The 27267-nt window shown below is 37.2% G+C and overlaps 1 protein-coding gene across 1 annotated transcript; it reads left to right on the plus strand.

Moving 5' to 3' along the window:
- The first annotated feature begins 2462 nt into the window (after positions 1-2462).
- LOC590558 (aminopeptidase P1) lies at positions 2463-27267 on the plus strand. Its single transcript, XM_030994550.1, has 23 exons — positions 2463-2843; positions 4740-4824; positions 6536-6649; positions 8015-8078; positions 8754-8879; positions 9362-9505; positions 10870-11136; positions 12259-12399; positions 13812-13893; positions 14518-14615; positions 16360-16517; positions 17348-17434; positions 18065-18130; positions 19121-19191; positions 20200-20277; positions 20429-20500; positions 21329-21449; positions 22254-22323; positions 22889-22993; positions 23192-23263; positions 23970-24070; positions 24899-25015; positions 26775-27267. The coding sequence occupies exons 3-23, from the start codon at positions 6593-6595 to the stop codon at positions 26979-26981; spliced, it is 2304 nt and encodes a 767-aa protein (XP_030850410.1). The 5' UTR covers positions 2463-2843; positions 4740-4824; positions 6536-6592; the 3' UTR covers positions 26982-27267.

The raw sequence follows: 27267 nt of genomic DNA on the forward strand, positions 1-27267 counted from the left end.
CCCCCCCCCCCTACACACACACCACCACCACCACAACGAGCCTCCCCCACTCAACCATCTCTCTCCCCCATCTCTCCCCCTCTTTTCCCCTCCCCCTCTCTCTCTCTCTCTCTCTCTCTCTCTCTCTCTCTCTCTCTCTCTCTCTCTCACCTTTGTTTCGTCATAGGTAATTAATCCATACACAAGTTCTGCCCTGCCTCGCCCTCTCCGACACAAACAACGACAGATCCATTGATTAGGAGAGTCTGGCCAACTTTTTGTTTTGTTTTTGTTTCAGTTGTTCACAACATGTCGTATATTCTTTTGTTTTGTGCTTGCTCAACAAAACAGTATATTCCCCATAATCATAACCCACTCGAACCGGGTTGGCCAAACTCTCCTCATTTTTTTTTTTTTTTTTGTAATTCAACTTTATGGAATCATGACTGCTCATGACATGCACATCAACACTGGCGACCATCAGAGGCGACCACCGTGAACGTCTCGGTGTCTTTTTAATTTGTTTTCATACTTTTCCCTCCACAGAGAAATTATTGATTTTCATTTGCAACAAATTAACAAACATAAAGTCGGTAATTTACATTTATAATATACTTTTACAAAAATTGACTACTCAAGATATTAATATTTGTAGAACTATCGAGTTAACAGAAGACACACACATTTTCAATAATGTGTTTCCGATATTCATAGCAGAAAATGGTATTATCGTTTGATTATTGGGCAAGACAACAGTACTTTGTTTTGACCACTGCTAATGATTATTTTCTGATATGTGTCATCATGAGTGGCGTACCTGGGATCCAGCGTTCGAGGGGGTACAGGTATCGGGGGGGGGGCGGTGGCAGCGGCAGGTTTGAATATAGGTTGATTAAATTATTGGGTTATTGAGTGAGAGGAAGGGCGGGAGTCCGGGAGTTCGATCTTCTCTCCCGTTCTCCCCCCCCCCCCCCCCATTCTTTCGCCCCTCCGTTGGCAGGCATGTGTCCCCCATGAACCCCCTACCAGCGCCCTTGCATGTAACTTCAAGAATTGAATCATATCTTCAAACATCGGATTGATACAAATCAAATGAAAAGTCATCTCTGCGTGTATATTTGCTTTAGGAACTTTTCTTGTGGTCGAGAGAGAGGAATTGGATCAGTCATTGTTAGCAAATATTTGATTTCATTGTACCTATAGATATTGACGGATACTCGGATCATCGGATGAGACGTGTAAACTTCAGTAAATCAAATATCAAGCCCTGTTCTTTTCGCACTCAATCTCGAACATACTATTTTGCTCATAACACACCCAACGGGAAATTATGGTCAATATTGTTTTTCCTTGTAATTCAGTAATTGAATTGAATTGAATATATTTCCAACTCCCCATTTTAAAAATATGTATAAAGCAAGACATGAAATATCTAAAAACAATAACATGGTACAAACAAAGTAGAAATATCTATGTAATTGTGGTGGGATCATAACAGGCGTGATACACTTTGTAAACATGATCCCATTCACATATAAACAAAATATACATGATAAGTACAGGAGAAGAAAACAATTGCGAAAAAAAGTTGGCACACAGAATTGTAAATTAATAAATATATTCAAACTATTAAAAAAAAAGATTTACATATATCCAAGATATTTGGCAATACATACTTTTCAAACTTACGTTTGAAAGAGTTTAAAGAATTACATATAGTGTTTTTGATGTTTGTGGTTTATTATTCTATACGATAGGGGTCCCTTGCATGTTATTATTGTTCTAGAATAGGTACCGTACAACCATAATCAACACGACAATCTGGTTACAGACTTTAATCATTCATGAACAAGATATTTCCTCCGTAAGCATCATCTCTCTCTGAATCACTTCCTAAATACCGAGAAATAGAAATCTAAAGATGTTATGTAATCACATTCTCCACTACCGCGAATAGTTTAAATTTTGTAAGCAGTGATCGCTGGTTCTATTAATCACATTATGAATGTAATAATGCAATTTGTGACGTCACCTATCTTTACAAGGATAAGGGTAGATTTTGTCTTTATGGTGTGATTTCGTTATCAGATTTTGTTTACATTGAGTAAAGGTAGTTTAAAATGTGTATCGAGTTACGGTGAAAAGTAGTGAAAACAAGAAGATGTATTTCGTCAACAGCTTTATATTCGCAGTGCGTATTGTTGTGTTTCATTTATTGACCGACATATATAGGAATGATTCAATCGTTCAAATATGGGGTAAACCAGTGACTGATACGAAGAAGAATAGAATTAGAAAAAACTGATTTAAAGCTTCAGTGAACACACACACACACTCCCTCAACTGCCTCAAGTATATGGTTACTATACATGCAACCATACGGATACACACGCACAAAGGGAGGCATTAACAAGGCCATGAAAGGCGTTTCGTCATCAACAAGACATCTGCATAATAATAGTCGGGAAAACCGTTGAATGTATTTCACCGCGGACCTCTTATTTTCTATAGTCTCATCTACTGAGAGCATATTACACGGTATATTCGTCAGGAGGATATATTTATATGCGACTTGACGTGTTGCGTGTGGATATATATATAGTTGTCACAGAGGACTTTCCCTTTTGCAGGCTAGCGCGACTTGGCCTGGAGAGGAATTTATACCGCTGTTTCCAAGGAAATCATCGTCTGCGTTGAGAGTTGCAGACATCGAAAGCCGAATCGTTGTTCACAGCAGAGCGAGTGAAGGCATTCGCCATTTTGAGGTCGATGTCAGAGATCAGGTGATCCCGCCGAGCTCACCATCATCACCATCATCATGGAATATATAGGAATTTTAACGTTGCTCATACTTTGCGCCACAGGTGAGATTTATAATGTATCTTTACATGGATGGAGTGATCGTGTGAGTGAGAACTCACCCTATGTATATGTCCTCTATACGACATGTATAATGTGAATATAATAGGCAGGTGATTATGTGCCTAGGTGTGTGTGTGGTACTATGCATGAAGGAATATACAATGATGTAGCTGGTAAAGAACATCATTCAATTCATTTATATTCATTTCGAATCATACGTTGTATTATACAGGGTACAGCGAATGCAAGTCAGAATAAACGATAACATCTATACGTGGGGCAAATGGCTGTGTTTTTCACAATGCGAAATATAATGCCATCAAGCTCAAGCTGTATTTTGGCTTCGCGTAAAATAATGCTCAGTAGTACATGTAAATGCAGTGAAGAGAGAGGTGTGATTTTATTTGTTAAGCAAAAGATTAATATATGGATGTTGTTGATGAATGATGAAAACGGATTTAGATGGAAGTCATAGCACTGATGATTGATGTGGTAACGATGGTGATGTTGGTGGTGGTGTCTGTGGTGTAAGCCGATAATTGTGATGTTGATGGACATGTGAAAATGGGAGAGGAATGTGGGTAAAAGTGGTGATAAAATGGTGATTGTGATGTGGTTATAAATTATGGAGAAGATGGTTACCATAGGTGTGATGATAATAAAGATGGTGGTGGTTTTAAATAGTGATGGTGAATGATGATGGTGATGATGATGATGATAATAGTGATTTTGGTGGTGGGGATGGGGGTGATGGTATGATGATGGTGATGGTTTTGATCATGATAATGATGGTGGTGGTGGTGGTGGTGGTGATGATGGTGATGATGATGATGATGATGATGATGATGATGGTGATAATAGTGATTTTGGTGGTGGTGATGGTGATGATGGTGGTGGTGGTGGTGATGATGATGATGATGATGATAATAGTGATTTTGGTGGTGGTGATGGTGATGATGGTGATGATGATGATGATGATGATGATGATAATAGTGATTTTGGTGGTGGGGATGGTGGTGATGGTGGTGGTGATGGTATGATGATGGTGATGGTTTTGATCATGATAATGATGGTGATGATGGTGGTGGTGGTGATGATGGTGATGATGATGATGGTGATGATGATAATAGTGATTTTGGTGGTGGGGATCGTGATGATGATGATGATGATGGTGATGGTGGTGATGATATTATGATGATGATGGTGATGCTTTTGATCATGATAATGATGGTGATGGTATGACGGTTTATGATTCTAATGTGGACATGACTGCAGTTCATTGGCTCAACTTTGCTTTTGCTACATACATGTACGGAACGGGAGCTGTAGGTTACTTGTGAATTTGAAGCCAGCCCTGCACTATTCTATTTCAAAATAAGGTCTTGTCAACTTGACCTGACCCCGCATATTAATGTCATGATGTCAGTGCGGTTTGAGGTCAGGTTTGCGATTGTAAGATGCTGTGTATGGCTATCAATCTTTCCAGAATATTAATAAGGATTAATATAAAAGGAAGTGTTTATGTTGCTTTTTGCTATTCGTTTATTCGTAAGACAAGACTATGGTATTAAGACCTGTTCTATGATGCTGTACTAATAATTTACTATGATTTGTACATTTTGAATTTGACAACATTTTCATAGTACATTCGCCAATTTCACTGGCCATTTTTATAAAGGAAAGGGATTTGAAAGAAATTAACATATTATATTCTTCCTTGAAAATAATGGCAGATTGTAAAAAACCCGGTACAAATAATGAATTACATTACAAAGTGTTGTCCCCATTTTTGCCTGCCATTTTTCAAATTCTTTATGAAAGGATGATTATCAAAGTTTTGATTCTTTAGACACGGTGTTGATTTCTATCCCTGGTATATTTTCTTTGTTCTTTCTTAGCTCTTCACGATGTCTCGGGGCAGAGATTCGAGAGAAAAGACAGACCGCTAGACTGAATGTCAGAGATTGTGATCCTGTTATACCGGTAAGTACTATTTTTCTTGTGTTCATTTTAGTAAATATTTTTGCGAGGTCTTTGCTGAGATGTCAGTCAGTTGTTTATGTTGAGTAAAGAATATCAATACCATTGACATGAACGTATAATTCAGGCCTATACGTTGTTAGTTTCTTAAATGATTTATTATACCCATAGCAGTGCATTGTTACCTTTTATTGACGTTTTAGCTTTAATTTTATTTACCCAGAATTCTCTGTACTACATATCGTTCATTAGAAGAAAGCACAAATATCGCGTAAAATTTGAGTCAATTTCTATTGCAGTAAGTTTGTGAGTCAAAGCTAATAAATCGAGAAAAAAAATCACTCTAAATTGTTAACACAGATTGATATTTGTAGTTACTATTTTCAGGCACAAATTGGCATTGTTCACTTTAATAAATTATGTACTATTCTTTGACATCGGTTCATTTGATGAAGATTAAAAATAAATCTTGGAAATTAAAAGAGTAGACCAATGAAGTTTAGAATAAAAACATATATTCATCATTTACAAATGTATAAGCTATAAACGCTGGAAAAAAGGCAGCTTCAACGAGGAAATAAAACGAAATAGACATTTTCTCGTGCAATTGCTACCATCAATAAATGAGTCGGTAACGTCGAACTAGCCAAGCTCTATTTCCTTTCATTAGTATGTCTATTTATTCCATTTTAGGCCATGGTATTTTGTTTTTGTTTTCTTTCACCGAAAGACTTTATGTATTTAATTATTCTTGAAAAAAGTAACTCAATGAATTCGAACAAATATGACGAAGTGGTAAACGCATATATAGTAAAAGCAATTGTATATGTGTCAAATTATATACTGATGAAACAGCAAATCATAGTTATCATACTCTCTAAGAAGAAAATAGTGAACGTTCACTCTATTTTCACTCCCGTCAGTGATCACTTGTTTAGGAGTGAATATCGATTGAGTTTAGAGTGCTCTAAGAAGAAAAGAGTTAATGTTCACTACATTTTCGCTACATTTTCACTCTACAGAGGAGTCACGTGTCAGTGATCACTATTTTTTTTTTAGAGAGTAAATGCAACTGATATGAGGTCAGTTAACTCACACCCCCCCCCCCCCCTCCCCCCAAAAGTAAAAACAGAAGTAAAAGTAAACCAGTGAACAGTATCTAAGGTTTGTTCTTCCTAATGTTGAGAGCTAGACAAATTAAATCTTCATTAATCTATTATTATTATTATTATTATTATTATTATAATTATTTATATACTGAGCTTTTCCCAGAGTCGCCCAAAGCGCTAACAACAAGAAGAATCATACAAAAAATTAAAATGAAAACTTACATAATCCTAAAAATCTGGATTACAAAAAATAAATGAAGAGACAGATGGTGATTGTCTGAGTGTTAAATGTAGCCTATTGCAATACTTAGATGCAGTTATAGAAAAAGTCCTATCTCCAGCTAGTTTCCGTGTGATGTTATATGTAAGACGGAGTGGGTCACTGGAGGCTCGTAGATTCCTGCCAGGGGTGTATAGGGTCAAACAATCACGTAGGTATTGAGGTGCCTGTATTTCATCGAACCTGTAAAATCTGTGTTGAATAAAATTAGTAAACACCCTTTTTAATCTGGGCAAACGCGTTGCCCGTTCTCTTTTCACCGAATTATTGAATGTCTTCGTAATGTTTTATGATGTTTTTAACTTCTTTTTCTTCGACCTTATAGTACTACCCATCCACGACCTTCTTGTCCAGTGTGCGTCTCGCTGAGTTACGGCGTCAGATGCGACTACCCTACGACTACCAGGCCTACATTATACCCGGATACGACGCCCATGGGGTAAGTTTTGTTTCTTACTTGGTGCACTTTTTAACCTTTTGTTTTCTTCTTCAAATAAAGTCTTTATTTATTTTTTCTCAAAGCATAAAATTATATAAGCAAACCTACAAAATGATGGATTCATACTTTTGACGAAGAAAGGTGTAATGAAAAAAATATTATAGTATTTAGAAAAGTTGGACGTGCCTCCATCTATATCAAGCAATAAAATAAACCTATTTTGTTGCGCATACATGTAGATTGTTTGGTCAACTGCATAATTATATTTCAGTTTCAGGAAATGATAAAGATCCCTTGAAACATCAAGTTGAAAATATATCAATATTTTGCATACAAATTTTCATATTTATTTTTATAAAGGGAAGATTAGTTTACATTATTAAATATTTATTTGAAAATCTTTATTATAGATAATGTAGTATTCACTTTGGGACTACCCTTTTCTCTGAGTAAAAATACACTCATGAAGGAATACGGGAGTAGACGATGAAACCAAAGTGGATGGAATACTGAATGAAGTAATGAACGAATTAATAGATGCATAACATTTGTGAGTGAAAGTATGAATGAATAGAATAATCATCGACATTCCATGAAATAATTTATCAATTAATGGAATAAAAGAAACGGAAAGATCTTTTACTCAATTAAAAATCTGAATAATACAAATCGAAAGCAAAGTAGTGGTAAATTATTATCCGGCTGATTATACTTCCCATCGGGTATGCCACATTTTTTCAGTTTAAGATAAAAAGAGATGGAAGTGTTCTTGCAACAACAACAACAGCTGTTCCATAATATATCTTTCAGAAATAATTGTTGTAAATTTATTATTTTAGTATTAAGAAGGATTTAAAATGCAAGTAATTTGTTTAAGTCTTAAAGATAAAGTTGAGTTCTGGTCATGCGATTGCATTGTGAAAGAAACGGTGTGGAATCGATCAGAAAAAGTTGATCATGTAGCATATAAGTATTGTTGTGTACTGCAAGGTTCTGGGGTCATCAAAATGATAAGAAACTTTGCCCAGTCTTGGTAAAGTACATGTAACAAGCACTGGTCATATAAAAGATGTATTTGGGACTACACAAACATGTGTCACAAAAATCGGGCCTCATTTTTAAGCTGATACTTGTCATATTTAGAATATGAAGGCAATTGAAGAGCCATGCTTTTCAGGGAACATTTTTGCTTTGATGTTCTTCCACACTTGCATAATAACAATGATAACGCTCACACATTATATTTTACCTCTCCCCAAAACTCAACCTTCTCTTTAAGAAGGATTTAAAATTCGAGTCCTAGAAATTGATTAAGAATAATTATCTTAAATATATATTTATGTGACTTTGTTTATTTTTTTTCAGAGTGAATATTTAGCAGATCCTGACAAGCGAATTTGGTACATGACTGGTTTCAATGGGACCGGAGGTATATAGTCTATGCATTTTTTAATCATTTGTTTATGATTGTCAAATTTTAATTACCAAAACTGACACTACTTTAGATTTACATTTGTCACACTCCGCCCAGGTGAGGTAAATGGGAACCCGGCACGGGTTAATTCCTACAGAAAATTCTCTATTTAGCGCTTTAATGACAGCCATGCTAAAGCAAGGGTAACAATAATGCCGCGCCAGGAGTGGCAATGTTGCCAGACATGAACGTTACATGTACATAAGACTCTACTTTTATGCTAAAGCAAGGGTAACAATAATGCCGCGCCAGGAGTGGCAATGTTGCCAGACATGAACGTTACATGTACATAAGACTCTACTTTTATTATTATTTCTGCAAGACGGAATTTAACAATACATTGCTAAACAGCAAAATTAAGAAAAATGAGATGAATAAATAATTGGATTACAAATGAATATAAATACTCATTAAGGAAATAGTTTTTGTTTAATGTCAAATTCTAGATTGGCTTTAAAGAGAAGGTGGGTTGTGCCCCTTTAAATCTACAAGTGTTTATAGAGCCTATACAATCGATAAGATATTGAAAAAATGTTCGATTACCAAAACCATCATTATTTTGTATGAAACTTTATGTGTAAAAATGTGATTCTTTATTTCATTATATCATTTTGTTTCTTCTCCCAACAGGTGTTGCTATCGTGACTAGCGACCAAGTGATATCATCAAACTCCCGGGCAGCCATCTGGGTGGAGAAACGGTTTGAACTCCTGGCCAAGCAACAGGTCGATTGCAACTGGGATATACACGTCTTGGGTAAATATTGATTCGATAGGGCTTGGTCTCGAATGTATTTTGTTGGGAAAAAAGGGGAAAAAGACAAATGAAGATAATTATATATAATATACGCCATCTCCGTTGTTGCATATACATTTCAAGATAATTTTATATTTTAATCAACCTCTCAATAATACCTTACCTAAAGAATGTAAGAGAAAACGAGAGAGAGAGGAAGAGAGGGGGGAGGCAGAGAGAGAGAGTGTGTGTAAAAAACATAGACCTAGTAGGTCCATGGTAAAACTATGTTTTTAAAGATACTGCAGTATGTGGCTTCCGGATCAAAGAGATTGTAATTTATTATCCATCTAACATTCTCTCTCTCTCTCTCTCTCTCTCTCTCTCTCTCTCTCTCTCTATCAATCTATATCTCTCTCTCTTCCTCTCTCTATCAATCTATCACCTCTCTCTCTCTCCTCTCTCTCCCCCTCCCCTTCCCTTCCCCTTTTCTCACTCTGTAGATGACAACGATTATCTGAGCCCCTGGCAGTGGCTCCTGCGGGAATATGACCTAGATTCCCAGGAGCTCTTATCCGGGGAGCTCCGGGGAGCCGGACTGGAGAATGGTGCTAGGGTCGGCTTTGATCCGCTTCTCATGCCTTATGGTAAGTGTGTCTTTCGTTATTTTTTGTTTAAGGGACTGGGTAACTTTGCCTCAGATTCTTAAAAAAACCTGGATTTATATTTATGATTGGAAATCGAAATGTCAAAAACCGTTTTCCTAACGGTTTTTATAACACTACAGTCTATGAGAGAAATGAGTATGGTAAAACCGGCCACTCAAAGATTTTTACTTTTTTTTGAGGCACTTCATGATCATTTTGAAGTGCAACTTATTTAGGGCTTCAATATTACACCAAATCACAGACACTGATAACAGGTAGGGCCGTGCAATTCCGATTTAACGTTGTTAAATGATGCCTTTAACAGAAATTACGCCATAAATTCTGTGCATCATCATCATCATCAAACTTTAAAAATTGATGCGTGATATCGACAATCTAGAATACTTTAAATTATGCCTCAATTTCAATGGATAGGTATATACTAATTTTATTAGATAAGCATGCGCCTTTCTTTTTTTTTTTAACGAAAGTATGGCGGCAGATAAATGCTGTGCATCATCATCATCAAATCTAATCTAACAAAAATATGCCCCTGTCATCAAATTGTAGTCCGACACCTCCCATTTTGACATGGTGCAGTACAGTGACAATGCTGATCTACTTGTATTTCAAAGACCCTCTTGAAAAGAATTTCATTCATGCGCGATATTTTTTAGTTAAATGTGCTCAAAAATGTCGCATTGAAAAGTAGTTTGACAAAGCAGTTAATTGTAGATTATAGAATTCAACCTCTAGAAAGAAATTCGTAAACAATCCCAAACAAAGGCACACGACGTTGTCTTCTCTGGAATCTGATATCCTCCATTTCTCTCACTCTTCTTAATAACAAAGCCACCCATCCACTGTCTCTCTCTCTCTCTCTCTCTTTCTCTCTCTCTACGTGCCATAGCGATTGACTTTGGCGATCATGCTGTTCCACAACCCTCGGCTCCTAGCCTTCTCTATTAGCACCACTCCCAGTTCTTTCACTCCTCTCTCTTCTAACAATTTTTGCAGACTGTCCATCCAAAGTACCCTCCTTCTTCCCCTACTCCTCCTTCCCACAGTTTTCCCTGTCAAAGCAAGACTCTCTAGGCCTTCGTTACATCTAATGTGATACATGAACTTCAACTGCCTAATCAACATCTCACGTATCATTTTCCTTTGCACTCCAGCTCTTCCAAGTACTTCCTCATTACCTACTAACTTTGTCAGTCCAAGGGATTTTCATCAATCTTCTTAAAAATCACATTTCCCAACTTTCCATATGCTTTGTAGTATCGTAGGCTAAAAAGTCCATGTTTCACTACCATTTCTTTCACTCCTCTGAGTAACAATACCACTCACCCACCACTACCCTGCAGGTTACTGGTACGAGCTCCAGCAGACCGACCGCCTGGAGCCCCGCTCCGTCAGCCTCCAGGAGACGCCCCTGGTTGACTCCTCTCTGACGGTCGAGGAGCGTAAGACCAACCTGGTCGACCGGGTCCGTATAGAGCTTGCGGGTCGGGAAGGGGTGGTGAACCAGGATGGTAGTGACCCAGGAAGAGATCCCCTGGACCAATTCAACCCCTATGGATTGACCTACCCTGGACGGGAGATCTACGTACAGGACAAGGAGCTGTATGCAGGTAAGTGCGTTTAACTTGGGAAGTACTTTTTTATGTTGTTGTTGTTGTTGTTGTTGGGTTTTTAAGGCTGACCAATCTAAAAATATTATTTCTTCCTGCATGCTGCGCTTGTTTTTGTTTTTTTTGTTCATCACTGATGATTAGATGGCGCTGTTTCTTTTCCTCTTCAGTGTGTATCATGTCACTATGAATATGACTAACAAAGAAAGCGGACAAAATATACAGTTCCTCAGGTAGACAAAGGAACATCCCTTCACTGCTATTATGTAAAAAGGTGAATATGCATGTGACACCTGTTCTACACATTTTTACATAATAGCAGTGAAGGGATGTTCCTTTGTCTACCTGGGGAACTGTATAATTATTGTGTCCGCTTTCTTTGTCAGTCATGTTCATAGTGTGTACTGTGCAGCTTCCGTTTATTGGATGGTGCGGGCAATAATTTTAGGTGTCGACCATGAACAGGGTGCGAGTATTTTATTAATAATATGATCACCATGGGGACGTTCTCTTTTTGTCAAAAAATGTCGTCTAATAATTGCTTCTATTTGATTGTGGATTAACATACCCAGATTTCTTCGAAACCAGCAATCCTTTAATACCTTCACACTATATTATCTCAAAACTGACCCTTTGGTTAATAATGTAATTGTAAAGCGCATTATTGTTATTATGATCCTATTATCCTATTATTATTATTATTGTTATTATTATTATCATCACCACTATCATCATCATCATCATTATTATAATTATTAATATAAGTAGTAGCAGTAGTAGAGTAGTAGTAGTAGCAGTAGTAAAGTAGAAGTAGTAGTATTGTAGAAGTAGTAGACTAATAGTAGTAGTAGAAGTAGTAGTAGTAGTAGTAGTAGTAGTAGTAGCAGTAGTAGTAGTAGAAGTAGTAGTAGTAGTAGTAGTAGTAGTAGTAGCAGTAGTAGTAGTAGTAGTAGTAGTAGTAGTAGTAGTAGAAGTAGTAGTAGCAGTAGTAGTAGTAGTAGTAGTAGTAGTAGTAGTAGTAGCAGTAGTAGTAGTAGTAGTAGTAGTAGTAGTAGTAATACCAATTTAACCTCATCTTTATCATTCCCTTATAACTTGTTACCCTTTCCGTTTATTTCCTAGGTTACGACTGGCAGGACAAGATATACCGCCGTCGTCAGACCTCACTGGGAAACCCGATCCTCTACTTCAAGAATCTTCGAGAACTCATGGACGAAAAGGATGTCGATCTACTCATCCTTACTAGGCTCGATGAAATCGCCTGTAAGTCTTCTCAAATTCGCTGTTACAAACGTTATACCTTCTCCATTTTAAATCTAAGATGATGTTATGATTTTTAATGTGATTATACATTCTAAATCTTTATTTCATTTTTAAAGAAGGATTTCTTGCTGGAAATCCAAGTGTTGACGATCTATGTGAAGCGTGAGAAGCATGAATTCTCTTTTGTTCCCTTAATTATTATGTGAACTATAATTATTATTTTCCGTCTATCATAGCCCGGTTTACCTTCAACAAAACTCTGCCATATAAATCATATCTCGTTTTATGATTTTCATCATGATGGGTACGATTTCATTGATGGAAGAAAATAACTGATTTTCGGTCGTCCAAAAGTTAAATATTGTTCATGTACAGTATATCCATCAAGATAAGAAACTTGTCTGTACAACTGTTTAATCGGCTCAAACCAGAAATGATTTTATTGTCTCGCCTGCGTAGCAAAAAGCGAGACATAGGCGTCGCTTTTCCGGTGACGGTGACGGTGACGGCGGCGGCGACGGCGGCGACCGCGTCAACATCAAAAACTTAACCTAAGGTTAAGTTTTTGAATTTTTGAATTTTTGATATAATTTTGAAAGTATAAGTTCTTAGTCAATGAAACTTAAACTATAGGGTTATCAAGTATCCCCAATCATGTGAGTAGAATTTCAAGTCACAAAGTCAAGGTCAAAGGTCATTTCAGGTCAACAGACTTGTACTATGTTGTGGCATCATCATCAAAAACTTAACCCAAGGTTAAGTTTTTGAATTGTTGATATAATTTTGAAAGTATAAGTTCTTAGTCAATGAAACTTGGACTATGGGTTATCAAGTATCCCCAATCATTAGAGTAGTATTTCAGGTCACTAAGTTAAGCAATTATTAATTTGTTCATGTATTTCATTCAAGTTTATCGATCGTGGTATATTTAATAGTAAATAATTCTTCTGATGATTCTTAGTCAATATTCACTTCAAAATGTGATTATATTTAGAGGATTTCATTTTGGGGGGTCTGCTAATGGGCCACCCTGCCTATAAAAAAATGTTCCAACCTCAATTTTTCATCATATCGAATTGCGTAATGCAGGCGAGACCGCCGAGAGCGTTTCCCTTGTTTGTTATATATTTGCTTTGTAAAAATATTTGCTTTGTTAAACGAAAGATGAATATTACATGCCGTGTTGCTCATTGTTGATATGTGAAAGAAAACCAAAATAATACAGCGCTAATTATGAAGGAATAGATTTCACATGATAGTAATTCTCTATCTCTCCTTTTCCTTCCGTTTTATTAATTTAGTCTGTGTAGTGGCCAAAATGAAAACAAAAAATGATACAGAGCTAATTTTAAAGAAATAGATTTTACATGAAATTAATTCTCTACCTCTCATTTTCCTACCATTCATTTCAGGGCTATTGAATTTACGTGGAGAAGATATTCCATACAACCCTCTCTTTATATCGTTTGCTATCGTCGGGACCCAGTACATCAAGTAAGTGTTACAATACAGAGACGTAGCTTAAAGAGGGGCGCATTGTCCATTATTGATTTTTTTTTTATTTCTAAAGGGGAGAGAGGGATAGAACGTTAGAGAGAGAGAGAGATCAAGAGCAAGAGCAATGGAGACTCGCCTTACACAATGACTTGCTTTGGGGCATTTCATCCATGAATTAACATCGGTGCCCCCAGCTTCCTGGCACCAGTGCCCCTTCCGTGCCCGAACCAATGCTACCCCATTATTTCAACCAAGACGTTTCTAATATCTATACGCGATTGTTTTGGGTTTGTGATTGTTTTTGTTTTATATATTTCAATACATAAGTTCCTTCCTAGGGGCACATCGACCATAATTGTTTTTTGAGGGGAGACAAAAGAGGGAAAGACATCCTTCAAGTCCCTTCCTAGAGACTCAACTCTCTTCATGTCGTTTGATATCGTCGATAAGTTATTTAAATGCGGCTATAATAATTGGTAAACAAGGATTAAAAAGGATTAACAACCAAAAGGCACATTAGCGCATCGACTTGGTTTCGAACCTGGGACCTCCCGGTTACGAGACCACTGCTCTACCACTAAGCCATCGCGCCTCCTTCACTGTCATTTGTTCCTCTTACAGCCTATACCTCTACGATGCTAGCCGCCGGTTGGACACGGAGAGATATTCGGACCTGAGAGAACATTTGGAGCTGGACTCGTCTAGGTGCTCAAGCTACAGTGAGTTACAAACATTTTCTTTTTTTCCAAAGAAATTTTTTATTCAATTATTCTTGAGCAAGAACAAAACAATAGATTTGAATAAAGTACATGTTGTGACATATCAGTAAAACAAACATTGTTACATCAGTTGCACATGTCTCCATTTATCAAGTACCGGTAATACAACTAATTTATTGCGTTTGATAGAAAGAAAAAAAATCAACTTCATAACAACATTTAAGCATTTTCTCAAAAGAATTCAAAGATAGCCGTTCCCTTTTGTATTTCGCAGAGAATATATAGTGTTTTGCATATAAAATGACAAACACGTTTAATATTTTATGAATGTTATGCTTCCTGGGAGAAAGTTCAATTGTTTAAACATATTTGTGGCTTACACCCAGCAAATAAGATCGATTGACCGATCTGTAATTGAAAAGTTATTGTCTCAACGGCGCGCCGCGGCGGACTAATGAATATGAATAAGTCAGAATAAATCAAGAGAGCTTGGGTATTTGTTTATTGTTCATCGTGATCGTGTCATGGACCAGTGAGTCGCTGCCCGGCAAGCAGTAGATGGCAGATTCAAATCCCGCTGGTTCTAAAGATTTTTTTCTGACTTGTTTTAAATTACATATCGATCAATCGATCTTATTTACTGGGTGTAAGCCACAAATATGTTTAAACAAGTTTAATATTCGTTTGGCAAAAGACAATTGTTGTCTTTCCATTGCGAGCTCATACAAGTTGCATCATTCATCATCATTCTAATTTCCCAAGAAATTGTTTTAAAATCTCTGTAACGGTAAAAGCATTAATGGAAAAGAAAAACGTTTGAAAATGATTTCAATTCTATGTATTTTTTAGTTTTACGAATTTCTTAAGTTTTTTCTTTCTCCTTTGAAAAAAAGGTTTTAATAGGTCTGCTGTTTGAGGGTGATATCTGAACCTTTTTTCAGTTAGACTAAATGATGATTGCGGCTTAAAGCTTATCTGCCATAGTTTACAGGAGGGATTAGAGCGCCCTGCAAGGTCACTGGACAGGTGGTTATCTCATCAACTCAGCTCTCAGTTAACATAAGAAAAAGAGGATAATGGGGGACCAATGGTCACCGATTAGGCATTGTTTGTTATATAGAGGGCGCAAGTAGCTACCAGTAGTGCAGTGGGCCTTTAAAAAAGAATGATTAGGTGATAGACATATATTTTGTAGTAAGAACATGAGGAAATCAACTTTCCCATTCGTTTTGGAGCCATTGAGCAAGTTATAAGGCACTACAGAAATACTGTAAAAAAACATTGTGCTTTTTAAACTATCTACAGCATAATACCATTGAAATAATTTCATACGAGGAATCTTCTTTCATTTCAACTTCTTCTCCGACTATACTTGCTTAAGAGGAAAACAAATCTAAATCATGAAACCATTTAAATAGTTTTACTTCACGCAAGGAAACTCCTTTCTTTTCAGCTTCTTTTTCGACTACTTGCTTGAAGAGCAAAAATGAAATCTAAAGCATTAAACCATTGAAATAAGTTCACTTAAAGCCCCACTGTACTAAATGTAGCTACTTGCTCCCTCTATATAGAAAACATGCCTAATCGGTGACCATTGGTTCCCCATGATCCGCTTTTTCTTATGTTAATTGAGAGCTGAGTTGATGAGATAGCCACCTGTCAGTGACCATCCTGGGTGGTCTAATCCCTCCTAGCCAAACTAGTACCGACGGCCTTTAACACAAGGAAACTCCTTTCTTTTCAGCTTCGTTCCCGACTACTTGTTTGAGAGCTAGGGATTTATCAGCCTTCACCGATGATCTCAGTACCGTGTCGTTTAGTAAGAAGGTCTGGTTTAGTAACTCATCTAACTACTTCGTCTATAAAACTATCACTGAGAGGCCTGATGTCAACAATGATAGGGTAAGATAATCTTTCTTTCTTTCTGTCTGTCTGTCGGTCGGTCTTTCTTTCTTTCTTTCTTTCTTTATTAATTTGTGTCTTTGTTTGTTACTTCATTTTTTTTCTTTAAATGGAATATTTTATTCAAATTACACTTTAAAAAGAGCCAAAAAAAATAATTAAAATAAATCTATGCTGTGGCATATTGGTTGATTAAAAACAAAACAAAAGATAAAAATGAGTTTACATCAATAGTGAATGTCTTTATTTCTCTGAAAGAAATACAACGAAAATTGTTTTGTATATACAGAACCCATTTCAGTTCATTAAAAAGCGTATAAGGTTATTCTTAAGACGTTAGCAGCACTCGCTTATGCTTTACTGAAAATATTGAGTATTTTGTTGCTAAAGCGAAACAATACCAGAAATTATATTTCAGAGAATTATGACTTCAAGAACTCTCGAGACCTGTAAGAGGGCTGAAAAGACCCCCCCCCCCCCTCCCTGGGAAATAGAAAAATTGCTTTGCCATTTAAAAAATTGTTTTAATAGGGTACCGCCCCCGATCCGCATATGATCTTGATTGTTTACATGAACAGGTGGAAGGAAACAAATAAATATACTTATATCAGAGGGGGAGGATTGGGGAGTCCTGAAAAGGACTGTCGTTAATCTTTCTTTCTTGAGTGTGTGCATGTGTGTAGTCCTGAAAAGGACTGTTGGTAGTCTTGAAAAAGACTGTTGGTAATCTTTCTTGAGCTTAGCCCACTGTATATCTGCATCACCATGCAAGCCGATGCTTATAAGCAGCATCTAATATCAGATTGTCTAATTGTTTTATTTTATAACAGAGTAAATACATCATGGAGCCCTCTCCCGTCCTGCTCATGAAAGCTGTCAAAAATGACGTCGAAGTGGAGGCGATGAACCAGGCATTCGTAAGTTGATTTTGATGATTTGCTAGAAAGAAAATGGCTTCTGAAGTTGCTTTGGAAATACGATCAAACGCGACGCCTTTAAAAGGATGGTTCTGATTGTTTAAAATCAAGTTAAATGTAGTTTGTGGAGGCGAGCTGTATCGCAACTTTTTATGTAGGAGTCATTTTACTTTAGAAATTGTGATCAAACGCTATTATGCCAACGCTAATGAAAGCGGCCAATCAGATTTAAGCTTGATTACCGTTAATGCCGAGTTTGGTCGGCCAATATAATACGATAGTTTTTATTGATTGTAATTTGCGTTAAAAATTGCGCAGTACCTTTTATGGAAAGGTTCACTGGAGTTAAAATCGAACAAATGTTTTCATACAATTTCACACCAGATGACGATTTCAACTGAATATATCAAACCATATTAACATTCAAAGCAGTTGCTTCCACATTTCTTTGTCGCTGACGATAGATAAATAGGAGATAATTTATTTGATATGATATTTTGAAATTGATGAATCACGTTCAGATAAAAATCCATGTGCTACTAAAACTCATGATCGAAGTGAGTTTGTATTTTTGTTTTATACCAAATGGTGTGTCACGGTATATCTCTTTCATTTTTTTTTAACAATCAGATTGCGGATTCAGTGACGGCGATAGAGGTAGCCGCTTGGATGGATGATTTGCTCCAGAATATGGTTGTAAGTTTTTATTTTTATTAACAATTCTCCACTGCCTTTGACATTGTCTGATATTTGTTCAGACCTTTACACCGTCATTTAAAAACTGGCGTCGTTGATGTGTACTACAATCCAACATTTGCCAGTCTCCATCTACTTTTAAATGGGTACCTGGCAATTGTTGGACGTAAATAATAATTGAGGGCACCGTTAATGTGTACTACAATCCAACCCGAACTATGTTAGTGTCGTGGTATAGTCACTATGAACATGACAGACAAAGAAAGCGGACAAAATATACAGTTCCTCAAGTAGACAAAGGAACATCCCTTCACTGCTATTATGTAAAAAGTTGAATATGCATGTGACACCTGTTCTACACATTTTTACATAATAGCCGTGAAGGGATGTTCCTTTGTCTACCTGAGGAACGGTATATTTTGTCCGCTTTCTTTGTCAGTCATATTCATAGTGAGTGGTCCATTCGATTGTCTTCCAGCAAGACATTAATCCACTTTTGCCACTCTCCACCCAGGTGTAAATGGGTACCTGACATTAAATGTTAGGTAATGAAAATTGAGGGCGCCGTTAATGTGTACTACAATCCAACTCGAACTATGGAGGTGTCATGGTATATTGGTTCATTCAATTGACTCTGATCCAAGGATAGAGGTTCGAATCCGAAGAAGACATTAATCCATATTTGTCACTCTCCACTCAGGTGTAAACGGGTACCTGGCACTCGTTTGGGTATCAGTAATTTAGGGCCTTCAGGACGAGCAGTGGGCCCATTAATACTGTTGTGGCTACCCTGAATACATAAGACCCAATATATCAACTGGTTTCAAGTGTTTCGTTTGAATTCGATTACAGAACGAAAAAAAAAGCTCAGGGATTGACGTCCAGTACCGTTGAATACATTTGAATATGAAAAGCAGATTTGATAGTTTAATATTTCAGTTTCCACAATTTCGGACTTTTTTACGATTTCCCTCATCCTCTTCTTTTTAGGATCCAAAAGAAGGAGACGATCGATCGTTGACGGAATGGCTGGTTGCTCAGAAGACTGAAACATTCAGAGAGTAAGTCATTTTTACGTGCCGATAAAGTAAAAGTTACTGATAAAAAATATCGGAACTCAACACCTTGTATAGCTTGAACACTGTCTGCGAAAAGATGAAGGAAAAAAGACTTTATCCGATAAGACGAAGGTTGACTTACTCTCAGATTAGTGCAAAATGTGTAAAAAGATAATGCAAGAAGAAGAAGAGGAGGAGGAGGAGGAGGAGGAGGAGGAGGAGGAGAGGAGGAGGAGAAGAAGAAGAAGAAGAAGAAGAAGAAGAAGAAGAAGAAGAAGAAGAAGAAGAAGAAGAAGAGGAAGAAGAGGAAGAGGAAGAGGAAGAGGAAGAAGAAGAAAAAGAAGAAGAAGAAGAAGAAGAAGAAGAAGAAGAAGAAAAAGAAAAAGAGGAAGAGGAAGAGGAAGAGGAAGAAGAAGAGGAAGAAGAAGAAGAAGAAGAAGAAGAAGAAGAAGAAGAAGAAGAAAAAGAAGAAGAAGAAGAGGAAGAGGAAGAGGAAGAGGAAGAGGAAGAGGAAGAAGAAGAGGAAGAAGAAGAAGAAGAAGAAGAAGAGGAAGAAGAGGAAGAGGAAGAGGAAGAGGAAGAAGAAGAAAAAGAAGAAGAAGAAGAAGAAGAAGAAGAAGAAGAAGAAAAAGAAAAAGAGGAAGAGGAAGAGGAAGAGGAAGAAGAAGAAGAAGAAGAAGAAGAAGAAGGAGAAGAAGAAGAAGAAGAAGAAGAAGAAGAAGAAGAAGAAGGAGGAGGAGGAGGAGACGGGAAAAAAATTATTTGACAAGAGTCTCAAGACTGCTAATCAGCAAGCGCATATACTCCAACCCAAATGGAAGCGCAATCGACTTCTGCAAAAGAAAAAAAATCAGACATTCCTCAAGAGGACCATAAGTAAAATAATGAAATCGAAATTGACGTTAGGTTCTGCCAACAATATATTTACACTCAAATTTAACTATTCAGGTGAAGTAGTCTCTTCGTTTCCGACATTGACATGTTTTATTTTGTTTCTTTCTTTATATGCAGATCACATAGCAGTTATCAGTACCCGAGTTACGAGACGATAGCCGCCGTAGGTTATCACAGTGCCGACTATTATTACCAGTAAGTGCGTCAATATTTATATGCCTAAATGGGTCACGTAAATTGTTGATATTTGATCATTTTGCAGGGTGGATATGAAACAAAATGATAATAATTATGAGGATGATGATGATGTTATTATTAAGATTATGTTTCTCTCTTCTTTTCGTAGCCCTATAGAGGATGACCGGTTTGCCATACCTACCGGCAAAATGTTCCTGTATGATATGGGAGGACAGTATAGGTAAGAATTGTTCCCTTCTGAAATGATTTCCTTTAAAAGTAGTCACCCGAAGAATCGAACGTGTTTTGAATGGATGCAAAATGCACATCATTGCGAAGGGGAAGCCTTACTGATCAAATATAACAACTTTCCTTTTCAAAATATGTTTGGGGGCCCGTAGTAATCATCTCTCAAAAATGTTAATTTTGAGATCCAGATTTTCTGCCTTCAGCGGTCCTCCGCAGAGCCTCAAGTTTCGTGACGTCACATGGTCACATGCGAGACACAGCTAGCCACAAAGCATTGTATACCTTTCCATGATATCTATATGATTTCTCAGCAAATTCTTCGTGGTTTTCAAGAGAAAATCTTTCCATCCATATATAATTTGTCCATAATTATCAATTGTAGTGAATTTTTTTCTGGTGAGTACTTTAATCGTAATTATAATATTATTCATCAAATTACCATTAGCTTAACTAATCTTTTTTGTCACATGTGGATATGGATATGAAAATGGATATGATATTCGATTAATTAAATTTCTTGACAGAGAAAGAGAGAGAGAGAAAGAAAGAGGGAGAAATAGATAGATAGAGAGAGAAAGAGAGAGAGAGAGAGAGAGAGAGAGAGAGAGTAAAGGAAACATACACATATTAAAAGGAGAGACAGATAGAGAAAGGGGGAGAGGGAAGTGAAAAAAACATACACATAGATCGGAGAAAATGAGGACACATGGAAACATTAGAGAAGGCTCAGGGGGCAGAGAGAAAGAGAGGAGGGGGTATAATAATCAATTAATAACATATTGATATATCTTATTCAACGATTTAATTTTCTCTTTGGCAGAGAAGGGACGACTACCCTCGCCCGAACCTTCTTCTTTGCCAAGGAATGGTATGAGGAGAATGAGAACCGTTATGAGTTTGATCGCACTTATGATCCTGCAAGGCCAACTGAATTTCAGCAGGTAAATGATAATAAATAATAATATGGATATTTATATAGCGCCTGTATCCGCCAGGCTCTGACGCTCATGGCGCTTTACATATTTTTACCGTCACTGGGCACTGGTCATAGCCGAGCTGCCAAAGTAACTAGCGCTCAAGCATATCAGGTACCCATTTACACCTGGGTGGAGATCAGAAAACAGATCAGAACAAACTTGGAACCAGCGGGATTTGAACCTGCCATCTACTGCTTGCGGGGCAGCAACTCTCTACCACCAGGCCATCACTAGTCCATGGCACAGTCACGACGAACTAGAAACAAATTAAATACCTCAGCTGCCCTGACTCTTTCTGATTTATCAATGATCCGCTATTAAAAGGACAAAAGCTTATTTCAATTTTCCTTGTTCAACTGATTAGAGAAAAGAATGAATGAGAGACGATTACAAAAAAAAATCCCATATTAGAATGACTAGAGGCTTTCGATTAAACTTTGAAAATATTTTTCTGAGATATTTTGCGATTAGTTTTCAGTGGACGAGGAGGGGGTGGCTAGTTGGGTTGGTCAACTTGACCGCTTTGGACATCGGCCTTTTATCTATATTTCGTAAGGATGTGCAAACTAATGTAGAGGATAAATTTATTTTTTGCTCAAAAAAAGTTGATTATATTCATGGAAATTAGATTAAAAAGTTCTTATACTTGTACATTTATTTCTAAATGTCTTTCTGTATAGATTTATGTTTTAGGTGGTGGCTTTTTATGTAAAAAAATAGTATTTGCGATAGACTAATACCACTTTATTTTGTTTATTTGTTTTACAGGAGGTGTACACTCGTATTGTACTGGGTCTCATTGATCTGTCCATGGCGAAATTCCACACAAATGTATACGGTAAACTTACTTTCTATATGCCAACTGTTTTTAGATATGGAATATCCACTTTTTTGCAATTTCAACTTTTTGTTTATGCCTGAGAGTTTAAATTTGTTTAAATTTATGTTCAAATAATCTTCTTTCTGATTAAATCAATCGACAAAATAATTTCAGTGAGAATAACAATTCTTTCATAATGATCATCAGATTGTCAAATTTACAAACACGATTTAAAACAGGTAGCACTAATTTTTGTTGTTGCTCAATTGGGGTGTTGGAGTGAACACTCCTTTTTTTTAACACCCCCTCCCCCCTCGAGCAAATTTTTTTTTAAAAATCGCATTTGTTACTTTTTGGGGCCATGGCCCCCCCCCCCCCCCATGGCCCCAAATGCGATTTTTTTTTTTTTTTTTTGATTTTTTTTTTTTTTTTTTTTTTTTTTAAGATAAGATTTACGTTACTATCATTTTTATACCTGTTTTTTGGCCAGGGGGTAGGAGGGCCCCGGGCCCGTCTGCCCCCCCCCCCCCCCGTGGATCCGTCCCTGTGGCTGACTGCTCATTTTCTCTTTGACCTTTCTCAGGGCGTGATCTGGATGCCATTGCCCGGCAATACCTGTGGGACGTAGGCCTGGACTACTTTCACCCGACCGGCTACGGTGTGGGACAGTATCTCACCGCTCATGAAGGTATATATAGATTATTTTTTAAATGTCAAATGTAATTTCAGTTCGAGGGTAAAAATGATGCATCTATGGGATCATAAAATATAGCTCTACATTATATACGCGTACGTACCTCCTGGAAGGAGATGTGTAAAGGGTAATTTTATTTTTTTATTTACATGGGGAAAAGATGTTTTTATTTACTATTTTCCTTTTTTTCAGGTCCTGTATTTATCCATTCTGGATTCAGTGTCGATGAGCAGCCATTTAATCGCAGCATGTTCGTCTCTGCAGGTATTTATGATGAATTGAATTGTTAACAGATGTTTCCACTTTCCAGTTTAGACAGTAAAATATTGAGACTGATAAAGAACGAGAACGTGAAAATGATAAAGATTGGTGAAAGAAGCATTATTAGAACTACAGAAACAAAGAGATAGCACAAAGAAAGACATAATAGAGAGAGAGATAGACAGACAGACAGAGACATAGACGCAGACAGACAGAAAGGGGATATATTATAATTATTATTCTGATATCAAGAATTGTATTTTCAATGTGTACTGTGTTATGATCAAGATTTGGTAATACATTTCATTCATTCATTCATACATTCAATCATTCATTCTTACGTTCATTCATTAATATTTTCATTTATTTGTTCGTTTACTCATCCATTAATCCATCCACCCATACGTTCATCACATGCATTCATTTAGTCATTCATTCATGTATCCATCCATTCGTTCATCCATCTATCTATCCCTCTATTCATCTTTTACGCATTCATCCGTTCATTTAATATGTTATATGGACCTGCTCTTGCAGCTGAGTCTGGAACAAAGTCTTGAATTGAATTTGTACATGCATTCAATCATTTATCCATCCATTCATCCATTCATCCATACATTCATTCATTCATTCATTCATTCATTTATCCATTCATCCATTCATTCATTCATTTTAATATTTCTTTTTACATTCATTCATTCAAACATAGGTCCGGGCTTCTATTATCGCAATCCTGACAATGACAGGGAGAGTGACTTCGGTGCTCGTGTCAGCAACGTTCTCTATGCCAAACCCGTCACCCGAAGACCTGTAAGAAATGTTTACATTCATTCTATTTCCTTTCCTCTTTCTTCTATCTCTTTTCTCTCTCTCTCTCTCTCCCTCTCTCTCTCTCTCTCTCTCTCTATCTGTATCTTCTTCTTCCCTCCATCTCTTTTCTTTAGTATCCTACTTCTCTTCTTTTTGTCTCTACTTCTCATTGCACCCATCTGAATTTTCAATCACATTTTTTTTTTTTTTCATTTTGTGTTCTCCTTCTTGCTCCCTCTCTCTCTCTGTCACACACACACACACACACACACACACACATATATTCTCTCACTCTCTCTCTCTCTCTCTATGACATGTTCCTCTCTATGACACGTTCCTCTCCTTCTGTATCTCCTTCTCATTGGACTTTTTGGGTTCTATTTCCATTATCTGTTAAACCTTCTTAATTCTAATAGCCTTCACTATGAATATGACGGACAAAGATAGAGGACAACATATACAGTTCCTCGTTCTACCCTCAACAATTGCTATGGTAGACAAAGGAACATCCCTTCACTGCTATTATGTAAAAATCTGTAGAACAGGTGTCACATGCACATTCACCTGTTCTACACATTTTTACACATTTTACACGATAGCAGTGAAGGGATGTTTCTTTGTCTACCACAGCAATTGTTGAGGGTAGAATGAGGAACTGTATATTTTGTCCGCTTTCTTTGTCCGTCATGTTCATAGTGCTTATTTTGAAAAAAAGCCTGCTCAAATATATCTACTGACAAAGTAAATAAAATCTACCCAATCCCCCTCTCTCCTCCCCCCCCCCCCCCCCACTTATATTTAATCTGAGCCATTTGTTTGCCTTTTTAGTATGATTACCTGAACGAGGATCTAAGTGATGACGTTCAGTTTCTCGAATTTGAGACGGTGACCTTTGTACCCTTTGAGCCCAGGCTGATCACCTTTGAGTACTTCACGAGAAAACAGGTAATTCTCATTTTATTTTTTTAGATCTAATTATTCTTATAGTTTCAAAAGTTGAGATTGGAAAATAAAATAGTCGTGAGCCTGAATGAGGCCATACTCCTCCCTGTATTGTTTTTGAAAGAATTGTCCGTTGTATTCAAGGTAATTACAATAACATTCTTTGTGAGACGATAGTTTCATTATAAAAGATGTTAGATTTATAAGTCATGATGGAGATGTTGATCATGAGGATTGCGATGTTGATGGTGATTACAGGAGTGTTACAACGACACAACTTTGTTATAATTATGGTGACAACAAATGTGAATTGTTGTTTCTTCTGGTGATGTTGGCGGTTAATGATAATGATGATGGTGAACTGATGATGATGCTGATGCTGCTGCTGCTGCTGATGATGATGATTGATGATGATGATGATGATGATGATGATGATGATGATGATGATGATGGTGATGATGATTGATGCTGATGCTGCTGCTGCTGCTGCTGCTGATGATGATGATTGATGATGATGATGATGATGATGATGATGATGATGATGATGATTGATGATGATGATGATGATGATGATGATGATGATGATGATGATGATGATTGATGATGATGATGATGATGGTGATGATGATGATGATGATGATGATGGTGATGATGATGATGATGATGGTGATAATGATGATGATGATGATGATGGTGATGATGGTGATGAAGATGATGATGATAATGATGGTGATGATTATGATGATGCTAATTGAGAAGTTAATGGTAATCATGCTGATCATGATGATGATAGTGACATTGGTGACAATGGTAATGGTGAATTGATTAAGTTGAAATTGCTTCCTTTCATTTTTATATAATCCCATGATGATGCTCAAAATACACCCCTCAAAAATGCAAATAAACACTCTTAATGTTATCATTCTGGTGACATGTATTATATATAAGGACTTAAGCAGTAGCGTATCTAGAACATGGTCTCTGGAGGGGCAAAACATCCCAACATCCTGGTACCTATATACCTGTAACAAGGAAAAAATCTTTTGGGGCGATGGTCTCCGATAGTGAAGAAATCACCCAAATGACTTGAAGAAGAAAATAATTATATTTCATGCATTTTTTGTTACTACTTAGACTGATTCCCCAACGTGACAGTTACGAGTGGTTGTATTTCCCTTTCTTAATTGGAAATCTATCAGGAGGAGGCAGACTGCATTCTATGCCAGAAGCGGATCTAGAGGGGGGGTTGGGGGGGTTGCAACCCCCCTTGGGCGGCCCCCCCCCCCCAAAAAAAAAAAAAAAAAAAAAAAAAAAGGAAAAAAAAAGAAAAAAGAAAGAAAAAAAGAAAGAAAAAAGAACGCACGCTGGAGAGAAACCCTTTCAAGTGCAAATATTGTGAGAAGATATTCAACTCATCTGGTAACTTAACCAAACACATGATAACTCTGGATATAACTATGTATTAAACTGTTACTTGATTTAAAAAGACGTTATCATGCACTGCTTTTTATGGTCTCCATTGTGTTAATAGATGCCAGGAAAACATCACTTACGGGGTTCAAATAAACACCCCCAAAAAAATCGGCTCGCCGCTTCGCGGCTCGTGGACGATGCTCCGCATCGTCATTATTTTGGTCAAACCCCCCCCCCTTAGCAAAAAGCTAGATCCGCCCCTGTATGCCCCTCCTTTTAAATACGCTGGGGATTTTCTAAATGGTGCAGAAAAATTATGACTTACCAACTGAATCATTTCTTTTATTAGCTTGACTGGTACAACGACTACAACGCACAAATCCGCGAGAAAATGAGCGGCGTTCTCTCCGGTACAGCTCTGAAATGGATGAAAAGGAGAACGAGATTTCAGAAGTACAAGTGGGAATTCAAAGGTGGGGCGTCGACGATTTCGATGACGACCACAGCCTTCATAGTTTCCCTAGTCTCTTTCATAACGTCAGTTCTATTGTTGTAGATATCTTAATCACGTTGGAGAGTTCTTTTTCGATTGTACGACACATGCTTCTGCGACAACGATTGCTAAGCGGTCAAGATCAGAGACTCTAGAGTCTGTCCTCATCAGCTCGAGTTTGCCAAGTAACCCGCCATTTTCAGACCGATACGCTCATCCCAAACTAGCACTGACCGGTGCAAATTTCCCGAATAACGGGATATTTTTAAAACAAGACCAACATTTCTCGGGATATTTTCTTGACTAAATATCCCGCTAATTGCAACTGCGGGCTGATGAAGACGCAAAT

The sequence above is a fragment of the Strongylocentrotus purpuratus genome, unplaced genomic scaffold, assembly GCF_000002235.5.
Source record: "Strongylocentrotus purpuratus isolate Spur 01 unplaced genomic scaffold, Spur_5.0 spur5_scaffold_21, whole genome shotgun sequence".
NCBI classification, from domain to species: Eukaryota; Metazoa; Echinodermata; class Echinoidea; order Camarodonta; family Strongylocentrotidae; genus Strongylocentrotus; species Strongylocentrotus purpuratus.

Excerpts from the sequence above, each read along its gene's own strand:
- LOC590558 (XM_030994550.1), top strand. The coding sequence starts at position 6,593 with ATGCGACTACCCTACGACTACCAGGCCTACATTATACCCGGATACGAC. Across the intron at positions 6,650-8,014 it reads CCGGATACGACGCCCATGGG|AGTGAATATTTAGCAGATCC; the intron begins GTAAGTTTTGTT and ends ATTTTTTTTCAG. Across the intron at positions 14,616-16,359 it reads GTCTAGGTGCTCAAGCTACA|CTTCGTTCCCGACTACTTGT; the intron begins GTGAGTTACAAA and ends CTTTCTTTTCAG.